Source organism: Haplochromis burtoni, unplaced genomic scaffold (genome assembly GCF_018398535.1).
Source record: "Haplochromis burtoni strain Fernald_Lab_line unplaced genomic scaffold, NCSU_Asbu1 Contig_37, whole genome shotgun sequence".
NCBI lineage: Eukaryota > Metazoa > Chordata > Actinopteri > Cichliformes > Cichlidae > Haplochromis > Haplochromis burtoni.
In genome coordinates, this window is record NW_024582398.1 from 3,041,357 (window position 1) to 3,060,432 (window position 19,076).

At 40.5% G+C, this 19,076-nt stretch overlaps 1 protein-coding gene across 4 annotated transcripts; it reads left to right on the forward strand.

Moving 5' to 3' along the window:
• Positions 1-2,496: 2,496 nt before the first annotated feature.
• fbxo11b (F-box protein 11b) lies at positions 2,497-18,042 on the forward strand. Of its 4 annotated transcripts, none has more exons than XM_005919473.3 (22): positions 2,497-2,852; positions 4,099-4,259; positions 4,447-4,528; positions 4,739-4,883; positions 4,973-5,102; positions 6,237-6,320; positions 6,445-6,577; positions 9,464-9,570; positions 9,985-10,096; positions 10,984-11,090; positions 11,185-11,322; positions 11,407-11,624; positions 11,717-11,897; positions 11,986-12,108; positions 13,283-13,368; positions 13,878-13,954; positions 14,041-14,184; positions 14,370-14,480; positions 14,554-14,661; positions 14,742-14,850; positions 16,248-16,346; positions 16,506-18,042. In XM_005919473.3, exons 1-22 carry the CDS (start codon positions 2,765-2,767, stop codon positions 16,633-16,635), a joined length of 2,673 nt encoding a protein of 890 aa, XP_005919535.1. In that variant the 5' UTR covers positions 2,497-2,764; the 3' UTR covers positions 16,636-18,042. The 4 variants fall into 4 exon arrangements, with proteins under 4 accessions (XP_005919535.1, XP_005919536.1, XP_005919537.1 ...); XM_005919474.3 differs by having other exon boundaries at positions 4,742-4,883; XM_005919475.3 differs by having other exon boundaries at positions 4,447-4,507.
• The last annotated feature ends 1,034 nt before the right edge of the window (positions 18,043-19,076 follow it).

The window sequence follows — 19,076 nt, forward strand, 5'->3', positions numbered from 1 at the left end:
TTACCACAATAATAACGTAGTTACTGTAACGCGTTACTTAATAACGCGTTAGTCCCAACACTGATCATCACAGATGTGCAGCTGATAAACTTGCAGCACCTGTGTGATTCTATCACATCAATATGGACCACAATCTCTGAGGAATGTTTCCTCCACTCAATTCCAGTTGAATTTCTTTTAAAAATTAAGACAGTGTGAAGACAAAGGGGTGTTCAACCTAGTAAAATGTACCTAATAAAGTAGTTAGTGAATGTAGTTGGACTAAATCTGGGTCAAACAGCTCTTCTAGACACCCATGGGTTCCTTTTAACTCAAGTGACGTGCCAGATGGGTGGCAGTAAAAGAAGAAAAGAATGGAGGGGGGAGAAAACTAATGACTTCATCTACTATGTAACAAACACCATCCGTCTGGCATCCCGAGATAATCTAACAAACTAAAATGCTCCAGAATGGTTTTTAAGCAGGTTGGATGCTTGAGATTTCAGCATATGCACACTGCAAAAAAACATATTCATTCAACATTCAGTGCTGTGATTGAATGATATTCATTAAGAAGAACACTGCAGGGACCTGCTGATTAACAATCTCCTCATACACCCAGTCTACTGAACCTCTCAATGTCTACAATTTGCCACCAACTCTGTCTATTTTGTAAGCCACAGACCTGTAATTATCTTTGAAATGTAATTGTGTTTACGTTTTCAAACAAACATCCCATTAAGTGTCACTTTTGAATCTGTTTTTCTGAAGAATATTTCAATGTGCTGTTTTTTACACTATTTTATAAAGTGTTTTATTATATCCTCTCTGCTGGAATAGAATTTGTATGATGAATGTGAGCGTTCGAAGAGGCGTGACAAACAGAAAAGCTCTCTCTCAGACACACACACATATGCGTGCAATAATTGAGCTGTCTTTATCTAGCAATGCTGTCCTTCAGAGCATCCAAAGCTTTCAAGGACAAAGTGACCCTCCCAACCTCTGCTCTGTGCAGCAAAGTGGGTGGGTGGGCGTAGGAGGAGAGGTACGCAGCTGCTCTTTCTGCTTATTACGGGGGGATGGATATAGCAGCTAGATAAGCTGTGCGCGCACGCACTACACACACACACACAGTAGCAACCCACACTCTCAAGGCTGCAGCTGCAAGAAGGAATCCAAGACCATCTCATTGATATGGATACACTGCCTCCTACATGCCAACATTCAAAGTTAGGGTGCAATTATACACTTTCACCACCAGGTGATGCTACTGGGGCTAGATTTCTGGTGACTTTACCTCCATCTGTGTGCACAAAAGTCCAAATAAAATCACCAGTCTCAATAGATCCTACAAATTTTGCTCGATGTTGTCTTACGACAAAAATAAATAATCAATCATTATTTCCTAATTTGCTTTTTTTTAAAATAACTTTTTATTCCTACATAATTTTCATAAAAGATTATATCAAGTCCTGCATGAAGATTAATGCTCATCAGACAGTTACCTGTCCCCTACATACACTGTATGTCTTCTTCATTTTTATATCATATCATATAATTTTTAGTAAGTAAAAGACAAATAATTTTAATGCATTTGCACTCAAATTTATGTGCACTAAAAAAAAGTGAGTGTTGCAATACCGAAAGACGTGCCGTTATGCTCTCTGACATCTTCTCTAGACAGCACTGGAGACGGTATAACAAAACACCCTCGGTATAAAGCCTTCAAGTTCAAGACTAATCGTTGGCAGATAAACAATGCCCTCTGGTGGTCGTCGTGCATAATAAATATACAAGTTAAAGTTGTATTCCAATCAAAATCTGTAATTTTGTCAGTGTCCATTCACTCAATTCCAGTGGGCTTAGAAATGTGGCTGCAATGTAAAGTGACTGTAATTGTACTTGAATTTATGGATGCAAAAGAAAAAAGTGTAGTCAATCAGTCTGCCTTTCAATTTACACCAAAGAAATGCAACAATAAATAAATAAATAAATAAATAAATAAATAAATAAAACTGCGCATTGGTTTAAAACGTTTAATTAATAACCAATTTTTCCAAAAAGCTAATTTACAAATGTTTTTTTTGTGTGTGTGGTGAAATCAAAAAAATATTGAATTCCAAAAGTTCGACTTTTATTTAGAAAAATTCCTAATTGAACATAATTACCATTTAAATACAAACACATCTCTCAACTGACTCATATTTTCCACCAGAACATCAGCCCATATCAGTTATTTTTACACAAATTCCTTTTTAATAGCTTTTCTTTTTGCAGTTAAGTCCAGTTTTGTGTGTTTGGTTTACAATTAACCCGTAAAATACACTTACGTGACTCTTGTACAGCCCCTTGATGTGTCCTGCAATGATCAAATCGCCGCTTGACCGACTCCGAACCCCAACAGAAAGGTTTTGGCAAGTCGTTTGATATGGCGCTTCTGATTGGTCGCTGCAGGGTGAGATTATGAGATGGTAAATATTATTGGTCCATCGGACCTTGTGTTCTTTTTTTTCTCGCGATTGTTTCCCGTGTGGGTTAATGGCTCCTCCTGCTACAGACTGAGACGGAGCTGGCACCGAGCGGTGAAACGGGGGGAGCTGTGACACCGACGGAGGAAGGGAAAAAAAACGCGATTACACCCCAAATAGTAGCGGGTTTTTGATCGCAATTGTTTGGGTGTAACCGGGAATAACTGCTGTCCGGGTGGCTGTTTGGGTTGCGGGCTAAATTTGGTAGCGGGAGGTCGAGGATAGCAGTGTATTTTTTCCAACAACCAACTCCCCAGATGAACTCCGTCAGAGCCACCAACAGGAGACCCAGGCGAGTGTCGAGGCCGCGCCCGGTGCAGCCCGAGCGGAACAACGGGGACAGAGGTACGCTACTCCACGGTCAAGCTAAAGGTTTCACACGAAGTAATGTCAGGCGTAACAGCCTTTACATAACCCCTCCCTTTTAGCTAATGGTACGTTTAGCGCTCCTACAGGCGTCGGATTCGGCAGGAAACACCGAGGCTTCTCGTTCTATGGCTCAGGCCAGGCCTCGCTTTGTTTGGCTTGAGTGATTGGGGCTAGCTAACGTCGCTAGCTAGCTCACCAGGTTAGATGGTGGTTGGGGGGGGGGGGTTGTCTTCGCTTAACGTAATGCGTATGTAGCTACAACATTAATAGCTCAGATTCAGGTAACCTCAGCGGGAGGCAAAGGGATCGACTCCAGTCGCTCACACCACAATCTCCGCGTCTGCTCGAGCGGTGCATTCCCAGCTGTCACTACAGTTTCTGAGGGTGTAAATCTGCGGCGTCTTTGGACTGCCATTTTTGGGGTGTAACGTTAACAAAAACATTAGCAGCGAATGAGGGCAAAGCTAACTAGCTGCCCCCCTCCCCTCCCCTGCAGCTTGAAGAGGCCACACAGATCAGCTGTGATAGATGATACGGTGGAAATTGGATAAATTCACCGAGTCCATTTTGTGCTCTTTGCGCTGCAGTTTGAAGCTAATGCAGGCAGCAGATTTTAGCACTATCCCCCTTCCTTACACTCGGTGACTGCTAGCCGTGGTATGATTTGTTTACACGGCGGATTTACCAGCTACGCAGTTCAGTTTTTAGCCATTAGCCGCACGTCTGATCGACATCATAGGCGGCCCTTAATTTGACAGCACCATAAAAGATGTGTCTGATTCTGCACACACAGGACCGCCTTACAGACGAATGCACGCCGACTGATATCTGTTGGGAATAACTAAACATATAAGACTGGTAATGTGGCTGCAGCGGGTGCATCTGTCATTATCAATCACCAACCTTTGTCTGCCTTGCCAGCTATTACCCAGGCTGTTAGCCTGCGCAGTTGGCATACAGTATGGGATTTAAATTTGCACCACTGTGTCGATAATGATCTGGATAATAAAAGTGTTGCCATTTCTGGAAACATTATAGGTGTGAAAAATTGGTAAAAAAAGAGATGAGACTTCTTAAATGTTGATTTTGATCTTTTTTTAATGTAATTTTTTTTTTTTAAATACATGACTCACCCTGCTTTATAAACCAGCTTTGTTCACCGAGGTGCCTTTTTTTGAAAGTGGTGTGTATATGTAGAATATGTTTCTGCTTTTCTACTTAGATGAGGAGGCGCCTGCAGCAGCTGCAGCTGAAATGGCTATTGAGGAGTCCGGTCCAGGTGCCCAGAACAGTCCCTACCAGCTTCGACGCAAGACCCTGCTTCCCAAGAGAACCGCCGCTGCCGCCACCGCCTCAGCCTGCCCTAGCAAGGGCCCAATGGAGGTTAGACAGAAGCACTTCTTGAGTAATTTACTGCAATGTTGTGTATGACTGTGAGTGGGAGAGAATGGCTGATTAGTTGTCCTCCACTAAAGGAGCAATAATTTTGTGACACAGCAGTAAATTTCCCGTTGATTGCTCAGTACTTTCTTGGCATTGAAGTTTATATCCTACTCATCACCTTTTACAGGGAGCTTCAACTTCATCAACAGAGGCCTTTGGCCATCGAGCCAAGCGGGCACGTGTGTCCGGTAAGAGCCACGACCTGCCAGGTGTGTGTTAAATGTCTGCAGCTGGGCAAGGACAGTGATTCATTTTTTTCCCCCCAATCTATTAAATAGCATGACTTAATGTTCTTGTAGTGAAGTGATTCTCATAAATCTTACCTTTTGATTTTGTGTGTGTGTGTGTGTGTGTGTGTGTGTGTGTGTGTGTGTGTGTGTGTGTGTGTGTGTGTGTGTGTGTGTTCTGTATATTTTTAGCAGCACCAGCAGAGCAATATCTGCAGCAGAAGCTTCCAGATGAGGTCGTTTTGAAGATTTTCTCCTACTTACTGGAACAGGACCTTTGTCAGGCAGCTTGTGTCTGCAAACGATTCAGCCAGCTAGCAAACGATCCAATCTTATGGTCAGTCCATTGTTCCCATTTTGCATATTGTAGTCATTAAACAAAGAGACATCCAAGGTATGTTTTGAATGTGGTGTTTAATTATCTAGGAAGCGCCTGTACATGGAGGTGTTTGAGTACACACGTCCAATGATGCATCCTGAGCCAGGCAGGTTCTATCAAGTTAGTCCAGAAGAGCATGAACACCCAAACCCCTGGAAGGAGAGCTTCCAGCAGCTGGTGAGTTATTCATCATTATCACTGTGATCAGTAGTAGTATTAGTAGTGAATGTTGTCCTTCTTTGTTTTTCTTTCTACACATCAAAGTAAACACTGTAGAGTTTTGAACATTGTGTATGGGTTTGCAGTACAATTTTGCTACTTGTGTAGTTTAAAAAAAAAAGTGTCACTCTGTGGGAATAGTGCAGCTTCATGTTGCACACACAGCAAAACGCATTTAAGAATCGAATCAATATCTCTGAATTTTAGAAGTTTTATCATTTGTATATGGAGCTATAGAAGCGTAAATATCATTTGACTCATAACAACAATGAGCCTGTGACGAATGTTCCTTGCAAGCACAGAAATGGGTCAAAGGTAATTAATCAGATTTTTGTCATATGTACCTCTGCCCTGTGACTACTGAATGCCTTTTGTGCAGTGTCTTTACTTTTAAAGTCAAGTAAAATTGAGTAGTTAAAGGTTTTAATCTGGTGTCATTACTTTCTGGAAACAAGCTGGAGTGTCAGAATTTCAGAGAAGTGGTTGCCTAGTGCCTTTTATCAACAGGAAACTGGTCAAACTCAATGACGGATAGCTTTTTCGCTGCTTATACACTGCTTGTCAGAACTTCTGTGCAGTGAATTCTTACCTGTTGGAAGAAATGCCTGTCAAATGTATGATTTGGTTTTCAAGTCACATTGACTTTAGTTATTTTGCTTTTTATAGTTGCTAAGGTTTTTGCAGATGTCTTAGTCCTTACAGTGAGCTGCTTGTTATAACATTAACCACTGCAGTATCTTGTTGTTGCATCTATTGCAAGTAACTCTTTGTTTTGACACTGCCTATGTTGTCATTCTCTTGTGGTTGGTTTTTTGGTTGCATGGGGTGTTCAGGTTAATTTTACTACATGATGATTTACAGAACAGGGATCAAGAAAAAAAATCCCCTCTCACTTTTCCTCGTTATTAATAAAATGATTATGCCTCTTACAATTAAACAAGGATTGCTAACCAAAGAGGTCAGGAAAACACTGAGTAGCGCCATTATTGTTTGACACCTAGAAAATTTATGATTTTTTGCTCTGCCGTTTGATGTTGAGGTCCAAGGATCAAGAGCAATATGTACTGACCTTGTTCTTATTCTGTGCTACAGTACAAAGGCGCACATGTAAAACCAGGCTTTGCTGAACATTTCTACAGTAACCCTGGCAGATACAAAGGCAGAGAGAATATGCTGGTAAGTTAAAACTGTAGATGGAGTGTACAGCACAAATATTTCTGAGTTGCACAGCTAATTTAAACATCTGCATCCATTTCCAAACTGACCTGGAATGAATGAATTCTTTGTCTTTCTCCTGCAGTATTATGACACCATTGAGGATGCACTGGGTGGGGTACAAGAGGCCCATTTCGATGGTCTCATCTTTGTTCACTCTGGAATCTATACCGATGAGTGGATTTACATCGAATCCCCGATCACCATGATTGGTGCAGGTGAGCAAGTTGCCTTCACTGAAAGATAGTTAAAACATTATCTTGATGCCTCTGCTGCATGCACTCAGCATCTCTCTGCAAAAGATACACTTCAGTTGTGTACATTGTCTACATTGCTTGTGTAATTTTGCATTTGCAAGAGGAGCCAAAGGGTGAAAGAAGCACTTAGGATTTACAACATTTTTCATTTTTACACAGTACCTAATTTTTTTTTTTTGGTTTCTTGAAAAAAAAAATTAGACAATGGACTGATTTGAGTGATACTTTTGTGGGAAGATTTAGCCTGTTTCTTTTTTTTTATTATGTTGCTTGATGCATTTTTGTAGCAGTATGCATTTCAAAGTGGTGTCAGTAAAAGTAAAGCAAGCCATCATTAGGCTGCTGTGAGGGGGAGAAAGAAGACTACAGAGCTCATTATACCCACTGCTGTCACCCTCTGAAACAGCATCTCACACCAAAAGTGACATTACATCCACTGGTGCGAGCCACTCTTTGGTGTTGTTTCGGCTGGTCGGGTTATCTTTCTATTTTTGTATCCGGGCTTAGCTGGCCAGTCGAAGACACGAATGTACTATCGTGTCAGTTTTTGCCGCCATTTCAATATCGGCACAGAAACTCAGATTTTCAGATTATACAGGGAGAGATGTTGCAACAGCTTGAAAGGATGAGACTTTCTGAAGAAAAACCCTTCCCCAATCACTTTGGTTTTTATTTGGACTTCTTCTACTTGTATCCCAGCACTGATGGGGAGGTTTTGTCTGAGGGCTCAGTATAAATGGCGACAGGCTCTGGTGACATCACTGTTTGTACAACACGAGAAGGGGTGGTTTTTAGTTAAAAAGAAACAATGTACATCAATTAACATTAGCACTCAGATGCACCATGTGAAATGTGCCAGACTTTGCCTTATAGGTGCTTTTTTTCTATTTTTGTTTTTAAACCTGCGATTCCTAGCAGTTTCATTTCTATAGACTGAATTAAAAAAACAAACACATGCATCTGTGCACTCATCATAGCCAGATGCATCTGAGTGATAATACAAAGAAACCATGTGACATTAAACAAAGATTAGAAAGCTCTCACATAAAGATGAAAGTACATTAATCCAATTGCAAAGATATAGATGGCTAATAACTCATTTGGTTATCTGGTAACTGCTGACTTGTTGGGTTTTTTGTTTTGATTTGTTTTTTAATTACCTCCAAAGAAATAAGAATTACACTGCTGAACTCGGCAATACAACAGTCTCAGTCAGGTTTCAGAATTCCTTATAGTAAAGAAACTGTGCTAGTGAAAGCTAAGTATGATGTCGTGGTCTCTGACAGCGGATGAGTCTCCATGCATGTCTTGTTAGACCTCAGATACCACTGACCAGTATATTTTGCTACAAACACTATATTGTTATTAAAGAAATAGAGTGATTTGAATCGTATCCATCTGAGTTTTGGTTTTTGTTTCTTTTTTTGGAGAGGGTGGGGTTGTATAGATGGGGAGTGTTTTTCACACATTACAGTTAAATATGGAGTTCCTGGTTCTCAGAACCCTTATGCAGTAATATTAGAAGGCAAAGCATACATTTTCATTGCTGTGCAAGCAACACACAGCCTTGTCTATCCATAAAGCCAGAAGACACACATCACAGTCTGTTTTGACCCATCTTATTTCTCTTCTCTTATCCTCAAACCTCCAACTGAGTGTAGCAGATGGTTGCCCTTCTCTGAAGCTGGTTCTGCTGGAGGTTTTTTCTTGTTAAAAGGGAGTTTTCCCAACTAAAATGCCAGAGCAAAGTTTTGCCTTGTTACCTGTGTGAATACGGCTGCTTGGAGTGCTAGTCAGAGGAGTACAGCCGTTAACTCGAGCAAAAGTGAGATATTTTCAGAACCTATATATGCTATGTTTTCACTCAATCTTCCCTAACCCATCTCTTTGTTTTCTTTTTATTTGTTCCGTTTCTATGGAAGAGTCGTTGAATCAAATCACTCTTTGAACCAAAATTTACTTGCCAACAATTTGAGAAAGTATGGAGAAGGAAAGGAAATGCTAATCATCCAAAGCAAATTTCATTTTTTCTTTTAAACATTAAGAAGGCAATGTTACAGCACTGATCTGTGCGACTTCCTATAGAACCAGGTCACTGGTGTTTATTATGTTACTGCTGACAGAAATAGCAGAATGCATGCTGATGTGTGCAGAGTAGTATTTTCTGTTCACTCAGTGCTGTAAAACTGATAAGGTGAGCCAACAATACTGTGAAAGGAATCCGTGATCAGCGTAAAGCAAAGAAATGTAATGTTTTTAAATGTCAGTCAGTCACATGACCTCAGCTCAACTGAGCATGCTTTTCAGGGGGCAGGGACAGCTCAGTAGGTAGAGTGGTGGCCCCATGATCGGAAGGTCGGTGGTTCGAATCCACTGAACTGCTACCCTGAGGTACCCCTGAACAAGGCACCATCCCTACACACTGCTTCCCGGGCGCCCAATGGCACCCAATCACCGAGTGAATGGGTTAAATGCAGAGAGGAATTTCCCCATGGGGGTCTTTCTTTCTTCCCTGTTAATTAATTAATTTCTTTCCTGTTCACCTGTTAATGACAGTGCTATCATTTAAAGGTGGCTGCAGGAAAGGAGTGGCAAAATATTTCAACATTTGGTGACGTTTGGTTTACAGACTTCAGGCAGCCATCGATTTCACTTCCAAGTATTAAAAATAATGCATCTATTTGTAGTAGTTAGAGTTGCTTTTGAGGCTGTGGGGAGAAAAACAAAATGTAATTGCTTAAATGAACTTCAAAATCTATGCTGCAACTGTAAAAGACTTCACTGCTGTGCATGAACTGGATCTGGCTGAATGAGGGTGTTAATCATTGTTCTATGCTTTCCCCTCAGCTCCTAATAAAGTAGCAGACAAGGTGATAATAGAGAACACAAGAGACTCAACGTTCGTCTTCATGGAGGGCTCAGAGGATGCGTATGTGGGATACATGACCATCAAGGTAACTGTATGTCTCAGCTTTTACACTTAAAGAGTGATTGGGTATCAAAGATTGTCCTTTAGTGCCATCGCAATGCTCTGTTGTTAGGTTATGTAGTCTCTGTGTTTGAGAGTACAGCTTAGTCTCTGATCTGTTCATTCATACTTAAGGACAAAATTGCGTCCTTAATTGAAACTAATGGGAGTCTCTGTGGCTCAAATAGAACATGTACTTGAGCAAAAATCACATTGGTTTAATAAAAAACAACAGGATGTTTTAAGGTGCCTTGAAATATCCTGTTATGAGCTTCAAGTATTACTTGCACTAATGCCTCCAGTAGGAGGAGTCCAGTGTGGATGTTGTGGGAGGACAGAAGCTCAATGTGTTGTCAGTAATCGTGGCTCGTTCTAAATTCTGCTGCTTTTCTCTCCTCAGTTTAATCCTGATGACAAGTCAGCGCAGCACCATAATGCCCACCACTGTCTGGAGATCACGGTGAACTGCAGCCCCAACATCGACCACTGCGTTATCCGCTCCACGTGTACAGGTATTTCACGCAATTATACCTCCTTGTTACAGGTTATAGGGGCGTACTCCTGACCCTGGACAACCTTGTGAAGCAGGACTCGGCGTGTGCCTTGTTGGCATGTGAATATTCAGCTTCACAAATGTGGTGTTTGCTGCAGGACTGAACTATTTTTACATGATGTTGTGGAACCTTTTGTTTTTGTGTATGTTCTGGTCTGAGCCAAGGTTTTCTTTGATTTGAAATCACAGCTGTATCCCTATTTTCTTTTTTTTTTTCTTAATTTTTTATTTTTTTATTTCACTTAACTGATCAGTCTCCAGGTTAGCCTAGATTTAGCATTGGAGGGCTTGGAGATATAGGAGTAAAATTATCAGGCTTCTCAGAAATCTCTGAAAATGTTTTTCTTACTTGGTTCCAGTTTCTGTTGTACTTCTATTTCTCTAGTTGACTATTGGGGCAAATATTTGTGGGTTTCCAAAGGCACTACAGCTACTGTATTTGTGAGAGTAACATGAGGTGATAGTTCAGTCTGTGTTGATTGAATGCAAAGACTTTTTTTTTTTTTTTTTAATTGCACAAACTGCAAGAAGCAGTCATGAATTTAACAGTAATACTACAGCATTTAAATCCTGGTTAAAATTGCATTTGTTCTATTTACTGGTTCATGGACACTAGTTGTGCATATGAACTCAATATGAAATGGTTCTGCATAGTTGTATTTTAGTTGCATGTGTTATTGCTGATCAGGGCACTGGTGTGCTGTAAACACTTGTGTAGTTCCAAAGATCAAGTCTTTTCCTGCATTTCTAATGAATAAAATTGAATTGATTACTGTCAGTCGATTAGAAAACTGATCAGTCTTTAAAGATCATGTCACAATTCTCTTTCCCTCTTTTTGTGTTTAGTGGGTTCAGCTGTGTGTGTGAGTGGACAGGGAGCGTGTCCAACCATCAAACACTGCAACATCAGTGACTGTGAGAATGTAGGACTGTACATTACAGACCATGCACAGGTAAAACGAAAACAAATCTCCATGAATACACACACACGTACAAATGTTTGGCAAGATTATGCTTCTGATTTACACGTACTGTTTTTTGTTACAGGGCATTTATGAAGACAATGAAATCAGTAACAATGCGCTAGCAGGAATTTGGGTGAAAAACCACGGTAATCCCATCATTAGACGTAACCACATCCATCACGGAAGAGATGTTGGGGTGTTCACTTTTGACCATGGCATGGTAACTACTGTAAATTGTGTTTTCTTACATTTTTCTGTGTAAACATCACAGATGAACTCACTTGTTGTCTTTTCTGGCTTTCAGGGCTACTTTGAGAACTGTAACATCCATAGAAATCGCATAGCAGGCTTTGAGGTGAAAGCTTACGCCAACCCCACAGTGGTCCGTTGTGAGATCCACCACGGCCAAACAGGAGGCATCTATGTCCACGAGAAGGGGCGGGGCCAGTTTATAGAGAACAAAATCTATGCGAATAATTTTGCCGGTGTGTGGATCACATCCAACAGTGACCCAACGATACGGTAAGATAATAAACTGGGGGAAAAAGGCAGTGGAAGATACTGAATCTGTTGAATTCAAGATTGTTTAATAGAATTTGATTTATTCATTTCAGGGGAAATGCTATATTCAATGGTAACCAAGGAGGGGTGTACATATTTGGAGATGGGCGGGGTTTGATAGAAAGTAACGACATCCACGGTAACGCCTTAGCAGGGATCCAGATTCGAACCAACAGCTGCCCCATTGTACGGCATAACAAGATCCATGATGGACAGCATGGAGGCATTTACGTGGTAGATGTGATATCTGGTTGATTGAGATTATTTCCCCAGTGTTTAAAATCCACACCCACAAGTTTGTAACAACCTGTTTTTGTTTTAGCATGAGAAAGGCCAAGGGGTGATTGAGGAGAACGAGGTCTATAGCAACACGCTTGCAGGAGTGTGGGTGACGACAGGCAGCACTCCCGTCCTCCGCAAGAACCGCATTCACAGTGGCAAACAGGTAAAAACAAGAGCTGACATTAATAATCTGATTCTCTTTCGGCTTTTTTGTTTTAATATTAGCCAATATCAGCATGTAAAACAACAAATGTGTTAATTTAAATGTTAGCAGTGCATTTTAATATTAAAACCCTGCATTGTAAAAGCTCAACTAAAGTGGATCTTGTTTAAGCTTGCAGCATCTGAGTATTTGTCAGTCTGTACATTTCATTTTTGTATTAAACTGTTCAGGGAAAAGTCGTTGACATTTTCTGCTTTCCTACCAATCTGTATACGTCCAAAGCAAAGATGCCTTATCTTTCTCAATTGAGAATATAAAAATTTGTTTGTAAACATGTAAAACAAAGAAAGGCATCACAACGGAGAAGATAAAACAACGTATTTTTGTTCTTTGTTTTATTATCAATGATTTGATGGATGATATTTTGAAGAAATTCTTTTTAGGAGTTTTGTGTGAACACGAATATTCTTAAGGGGCTTATTTATGGAAACTGAGACTAGATGGTGATTATCATTAACTTCTAGGCCTTGTACTATGAATCAAGTTCAGCTTACCCAGGATATCTTTTCTTTAATTGCCCTCTCTTACCCTAACATCAGCAATCAAGCTAAGTGGGCACACAGAGGTGGTTATTGCTAGATAAGTCAACTCAGTTTCCCAAATTTAGCCCCAAGCATGTTAAATGGAAGGGGTGCCACTGTTACCATCTGACCAATCACAGGCATGAAAAGGTGTACAGGCAGCAGAGGAGATAATTTTATAAAAGAACCAACCATAAAGGTACGAGTAAGGGGGAAAAATCTGACGAAGCTGTAGCTTTATCAGTATCAAAGCTCGGTCATTATGACATGGGAGGATTTGATGGAATATAATTGATGTGCATAGTTTTAGTTTTTATTCTTTCAGTCCTAATCTCAAACATGACCTCTGCTAGGAAGGGAACTGCTTTCGTATTACAGAAAATTAAAGTTTAACCCTAAAGCTACTGGGATAAGGCCACTGCTCCTTAGTTTCTAGGGTGTTTGTGTTTCACCTTTGTTTTCAAATGACTGCAGTGTTGTTGCCAGTAATCCCCAAACTACACTTTTTTTTGTGTTCTGCTCCTGTTTCCAATCTATAATCTAGGTAATTTTTACCTGTAACTATTCTTATTTATTTCATCCTTTTACTTCAGGTTGGTGTATATTTCTACGACAACGGGCACGGTGTGTTGGAAGATAACGACATCTACAATCACATGTACTCTGGTGTCCAAATACGGTAAAGCATATTCCCTTTTTTCTTTTTTTTTCTTTTTAAATAATTATTTTTATTTGACTTTGAGAGTGAAAAGTTTTCTAATCAGGAGCAGAAATACTCTTTAATACTTATTTTTGACCAACATTATAACAACATTTCCCAATAAAGGAGCAATGTTTGACCAAACATATCTATATGAAGCCGCAAAATGTATTTGAGGCATTAAGATTCAACTTCACTGGGTGTTGCATAGTATTCTTAGTACTAAGTACTTTTGCATTCAAATATACAGTAACACCACATTTGTGTTACATTTGTGAAATTGTAGATGGAGGTTCCAGTGTAATTTTGGCAGGTTAAGACATTTTTGGTGAAAGGGAACAAATCTGTCTCACTGTTAAATTTGTTACTTAAAACGGAAGTTACATAGCTCATACTAGGGAGAGATAACTAGGCATTAATGTTTATATCCGTACACTCCACTGCATTGATATGGTAAATGAATTACAATCATTATTACATCTTTAAAGGACGGGGAGCAACCCAAAGATCAGGCGCAACAAAATCTGGGGAGGCCAGAATGGAGGGATTTTAGTCTACAACTCAGGTCTGTATGTCACTCATTCATTACACTGGGTCTGCCAAATAATGCGCAAATACTTTTTACTCTAATCGTGCTGTTAAATTCAACAGGTCTGGGCTTCATTGAGGACAACGAGATCTTTGATAATGCCATGGCAGGAGTGTGGATCAAGACAGACAGCAACCCCACACTGAGAAGAAATAAGATCCACGATGGCAGAGATGGAGGCATCTGCATCTTTAACGGAGGCAGAGGTAACACAGCATGATGCGGGTGGCCATGGGGAGCTTCTGACATGTTTTTTTTTTTTTCTTCAGTTTTCTTATGTAGCTGCTATTTATGTTTGATGAACAAACCATCGCCTCTGTTACTATGTGATTCATTTATTTTTTTTGCTCGTGTGTATATTTAGCTTATTGTGAAATCTAACCTTCTTTAGGTCTGCTGGAAGAGAACGACATCTTCAGGAACGCTCAGGCTGGTGTGTTGATCAGCACAAACAGTCATCCAGTACTACGCAAGAACCGCATTTTTGATGGCTTCGCAGCAGGTTAGATTTATGGGCGCAGATATCCTCTTTATTTGTACCCTTCCTTTACTCATGGACGATTTCTCATTTCCAGGTATTGAAATCACCAACCATGCCACAGCGACACTGGAGGGCAACCAGATTTTCAACAATCGCTTTGGAGGCCTCTTTCTGGCCTCAGGGGTCAACGTCACCATGAAAGGTAACGTGCTGCTATATGTGCATTAAAGAGTAGCTCAGTCGGGTCATGACCTGGTCAGTAACCTGCCTTTCCTCCTCCAGATAATAAAATTCTGAATAATCAGGATGCTATTGAGAAGGCGGTAAGCAGAGGACAGTGTCTCTATAAGATTTCCAGCTATACCAGTTACCCCATGCACGACTTCTACAGGTAAAGCTCGTCAGAGAAACGCCAGTATGTTTTCTGTCATGTATATACACAAACCCATACAATGAGGATGCCCAAATAATGGGACCCAACAACTTATGCATCCTTAACTTAAGGCTTAAGAACCATCCACACACAAAACAACTGACTCCAAGAAAATGGCTTTGTAGCTGATGGCTGAATGCTAGTTGACATTCCAGACCCTGGTTACTTGGGCAACCCTCTAATGTGTAATACTCTGCGGAGATTTTGAGCTGCTTCTCATTTATTTTTCTTCCAAGTAGCCAAGCTTTCTGTTAATGTTTACCTTATGTGTACTTGTCCATCTACAGTCTTTTTTGCTAAGACACTTAACGCTGACTTATGACTCATTCAATCATAAAAGGGCACTTAGCTAAAGGGATGAGCCAGTGTTCTCTAAATGTAACAGATAAGTTGGCAAAGAACCTCTTAAATTATATTTTATTCACAAAAATACATTTGTCCACCTTTCTTAGCTCTGTCAATGCTTTAATAAATCACTGCACCCATTTTCATAACAGTGGAAAGAAATAAGGAGTGGCTCAAGGCTTTTGGACAGTACTGTGTTTGGCATCCTGTCATGCCCATTTGAAGGCACTTTGTAATTTCATGCTCTCTGGTCGCTGATGGTCTTTGCCTGTGTGGATACCTTTAATTCCTCCTCAGACCTTTCATTGACCCTCTCACTACCCTCCTTGTCATTTTCTGTAGTTACTGAAATGCACAAAATTTAACTCGGCACATTTGCGAGTAATCTACTAAGCCAAAATCTTAGGCTTTAGGTAGAACTACTCCATTTTTTTTCTACTCTTGGATCTTTATGATGCAAATAAAGTGTCATTAATATGAGGCATAGAGATTTAGCACACTAGCCCTGTGGTAGGGACAGCCAATTAGAAGAAAGTTGTAAAGTGCCTTGTTTTAAGCAGAGAGAGGGATTACTTTGAACATGTAAATCATGCAAAGAATAAATGAGTATAATAGGCCTTCTTTATTTAGAGCTGAAATGATTGGGCAGTTGATTAAAAGCTGATTAGTTTGACTATAGACGGCTTCCTCTCGAGCTGCTGTTCTAGTCCCCAGATTTCTCTTTAAAGTGTGCTCCTGTATTTGACTGATGTTTGCTGATTTTGTTACTGACTTATTTTTATGCCTGGTGCAAAGATTGAATTGTACAGTGAAACTGAGGCAGAAATGATCCTCCAGCTGTGAGGATTGTCTTGAATTTAAAGATCAAATGGTTGAGCTAGAAATTTATAATAAGCAGGTCGCTAAACAACAACAATAATAATAATTAGTGCAGGGGTTTTAATTACTTTATTTGACCTTACTGTTATGAAAATTAATCTGATTTGAGATTTTCCCCTTTGTCTCTCCAGATGTCACACCTGTAATACGACAGATAGGAATGCCATCTGTGTTAACTGTATCAAAAAATGCCACCAAGGACATGATGTAGAGTTTATACGGCACGATCGGTGAGGATTTAGTTTTTTCTTTTTTCACTGTTTTAATATTTAATAACTTTTATTAAATATTGACAAAAATGCATCTCCGTTTCAAGCAAAGCGAGTAGTTCTTGTACCTGAATGTCTCTGAGGTTTATGCTTAAATCCCTGCTTGTCTGTTGTCTTCAGGTTTTTCTGTGACTGTGGAGCGGGGACGTTGTCCAACCCGTGCACGCTGGCGGGAGAGCCCACACACGACACGGACACTCTGTATGACTCTGCGCCGCCCATCGAGTCCAACACGCTGCAACATAACTGAAAGCCTCTGGTGGAGTTATTTTTCTCCCATAAGCGTACAGACACATGACATTACACACGGCCATACACACATAAACGCACACAGTTACACACACGCATCCACTCGCAGCCATAAGGACCCAGAGAGACTCTGATTGCGGCGCTCTCGGACGGGATCGAGGTAAAAGAGGCTGCAGAGGAAGCGGCTTCCTGCTGCCTGCAGGCATACGAGCTGCAGTGGAGGCAGACTTCACTAGAGGGAGCCGTGGAGCTGAGGGAAGACTCGGAAAGGCCACAAGAGATTCCTTATTGGAGCGTTTCTTATTGCAGTCTATAAACAAACGCGGGAGGAAGAGAAAAGTTATGCAGAGAGGTTCGAGTATTGACGATCTCACAGTTCTTTAACCTCAGCTCCTACCCCTCTTCACCAACACCATCATCATCATCACCATCGTCGTCATCATAAGAACTGCTGTCAAAGACTTCCTGCTTCCTCGTAGCTGCCATCTCTATTGGCTGCCCAGGCAGTTGTACCTAGGCAACGGATGGGTGGATGTTGCTCTGTTGTGTGTGCGTGTGTGTGAGTAAAAGCAAGATGGTGTGTGCGCGCGTGTGATGGAGCACTTAAGCTTTTCTTTTTTCTTTTTTTTCTGTTTTGTTTTTGTTTTTGTTTTTTTAAATATATGTTCAGATCAGTGGATTTTATTTCAATGCTTTCTCATGTAGTTTTGTATTTTTGAGCAAAAAGCTGACTGTATTTGAATGTCTTTTATTTTATTATATATTATTATAATTATTATTTCTTTGGTTAGCGTCCCCTCTCCTGCCCAAACAGCCTGTCAGGCTGCAGAAACTCAGACGTTCCAGTTGTGAAGTTCTTTCTGTGAAAGAGAAACTCGTTTAAACACTAAAAAGAAAAAAAAAAAAAAAAAAAGGAAAAAGAAAAAATCCTCTTGTATATTAGCCTCAATGGCATGTGGAGGAGCTCCACAGAAGTACAAAAAGTACGAGTGTAAATGTGTGTCGTGTACAGTGAAAGTTGTGTGTGTGCGTGATTATATGTTTATAAATTGATGCAGTCAGTGTTTTTTGTGGAGAGGGTTTCAATAGGAGGTGTCAAGACTCCTCTAAAACTGGAACTAAAGAGACAATCTGCAGTCACGTCCCACCCCACCTCCCCCCCCCAAAAAAAAATATCCTCCCCTCCCCTGTCTCACCCCCAGCCCTGTGTATCGTGGTGACTGTGGCTCCTCATGCAGCCTGAATCGTATGCATGTACCATAACATCTAGACTTAATATATTGTGAAGTATTCAATAACCATTATGTAGATGCTAGTTGGAATCCAAAAAGGGTATACTTTCTTAGAAAGACAAAAAAAGAAAACAGGAAACTGGCCATTTCTAAGAAAATAAAACTTTATTAGATCAGAGGTGTCTGTCTTTAAATTCACTTGCAATAAATGTCCGTTTTTATAAAAACAAAATGCAACTTGAGAACTTGAGGAGATGTGTTATGATGGTGAAAAACTGCCCTGATATAATTTGACTGCTCGCAGCCGCTCCGAGTCTTCTGTTGCCTGTCAGGGGTTTTGGATTGTCATGGAGCAACGGCGTCAATCATCAGAACTGGCTGCTGATATTTCAGATTGCTGTTTGCTATGTCTAATTCATGTAAATGGAAGATTTATGGCTGGATTGTTTCCAGTGGCCGTTTGGAGACGTGTTGAACTTGCCTACAATGACTGATGGACTTAATATTGCAGCTGTACACAGATCAAAGCCAGAAGGAAGAAAGAGACGAGCTTTGCTGAACGCCTGAATCAGGTTTTCTCTAAAAGCTGCGTGCGTTCAAAGATTGAGGATTGCGGTTCAAAAGTGTGATATAGTCAGTTTCACCGTTTCAGGTAGGCTTGCAACTAACAATTTTGCTATCGAAATTATAGCTACATATATATAATATATTATATATATATATATAACAAGACCACAGCCAGTTTGCTACCAGCTGAGACCAATTCTCTTTGGCACAGAGATGTGTCATAGGTGAGTGGTACTCTTTAGAAGCCTGACTCGCACTGTTTACAGTATTTGGCGAAGAACAATTATTTCCAAACCTTTAGCGGTCTATTTGAGACCGACTGCAATCAGTCCAATTTAGACTGTTTATTTGGAAGCAGATCGCCTCCCACCAGGTGACTTGTCCTTGTCGCAAGGAGGCTGCCTCCTCCTAGTGTGACTGAGCCACAGTAATGAGTACTTTTTGCACCACTGTAAAGCTGGATCTGGAATTACACCAGGATTATTTTGAAGGAACAGAGGTGTATAAGACCTGTGTACCTGAACTTAAGGGACTGTCCCACATATGGAAGAGTGTACACTGTCAGTCGGGATAAGTTATGAAGTGCAAAGGAGTCCACTGTCCACAAGGTTGTTAAATAAGGTGAGGACTACTTTTCAGCTAC

Coding starts and splice junctions, on each gene's coding strand:
- fbxo11b (XM_005919473.3), top strand. CDS start 2,765: ATGAACTCCGTCAGAGCCACCAACAGGAGACCCAGGCGAGTGTCGAGG. Junction 4,884..4,972: donor GCAAACGATCCAATCTTATG/GTCAGTCCATTG, acceptor TTAATTATCTAG/GAAGCGCCTGTACATGGAGG. Junction 11,625..11,716: donor AACAGTGACCCAACGATACG/GTAAGATAATAA, acceptor TATTCATTTCAG/GGGAAATGCTATATTCAATG.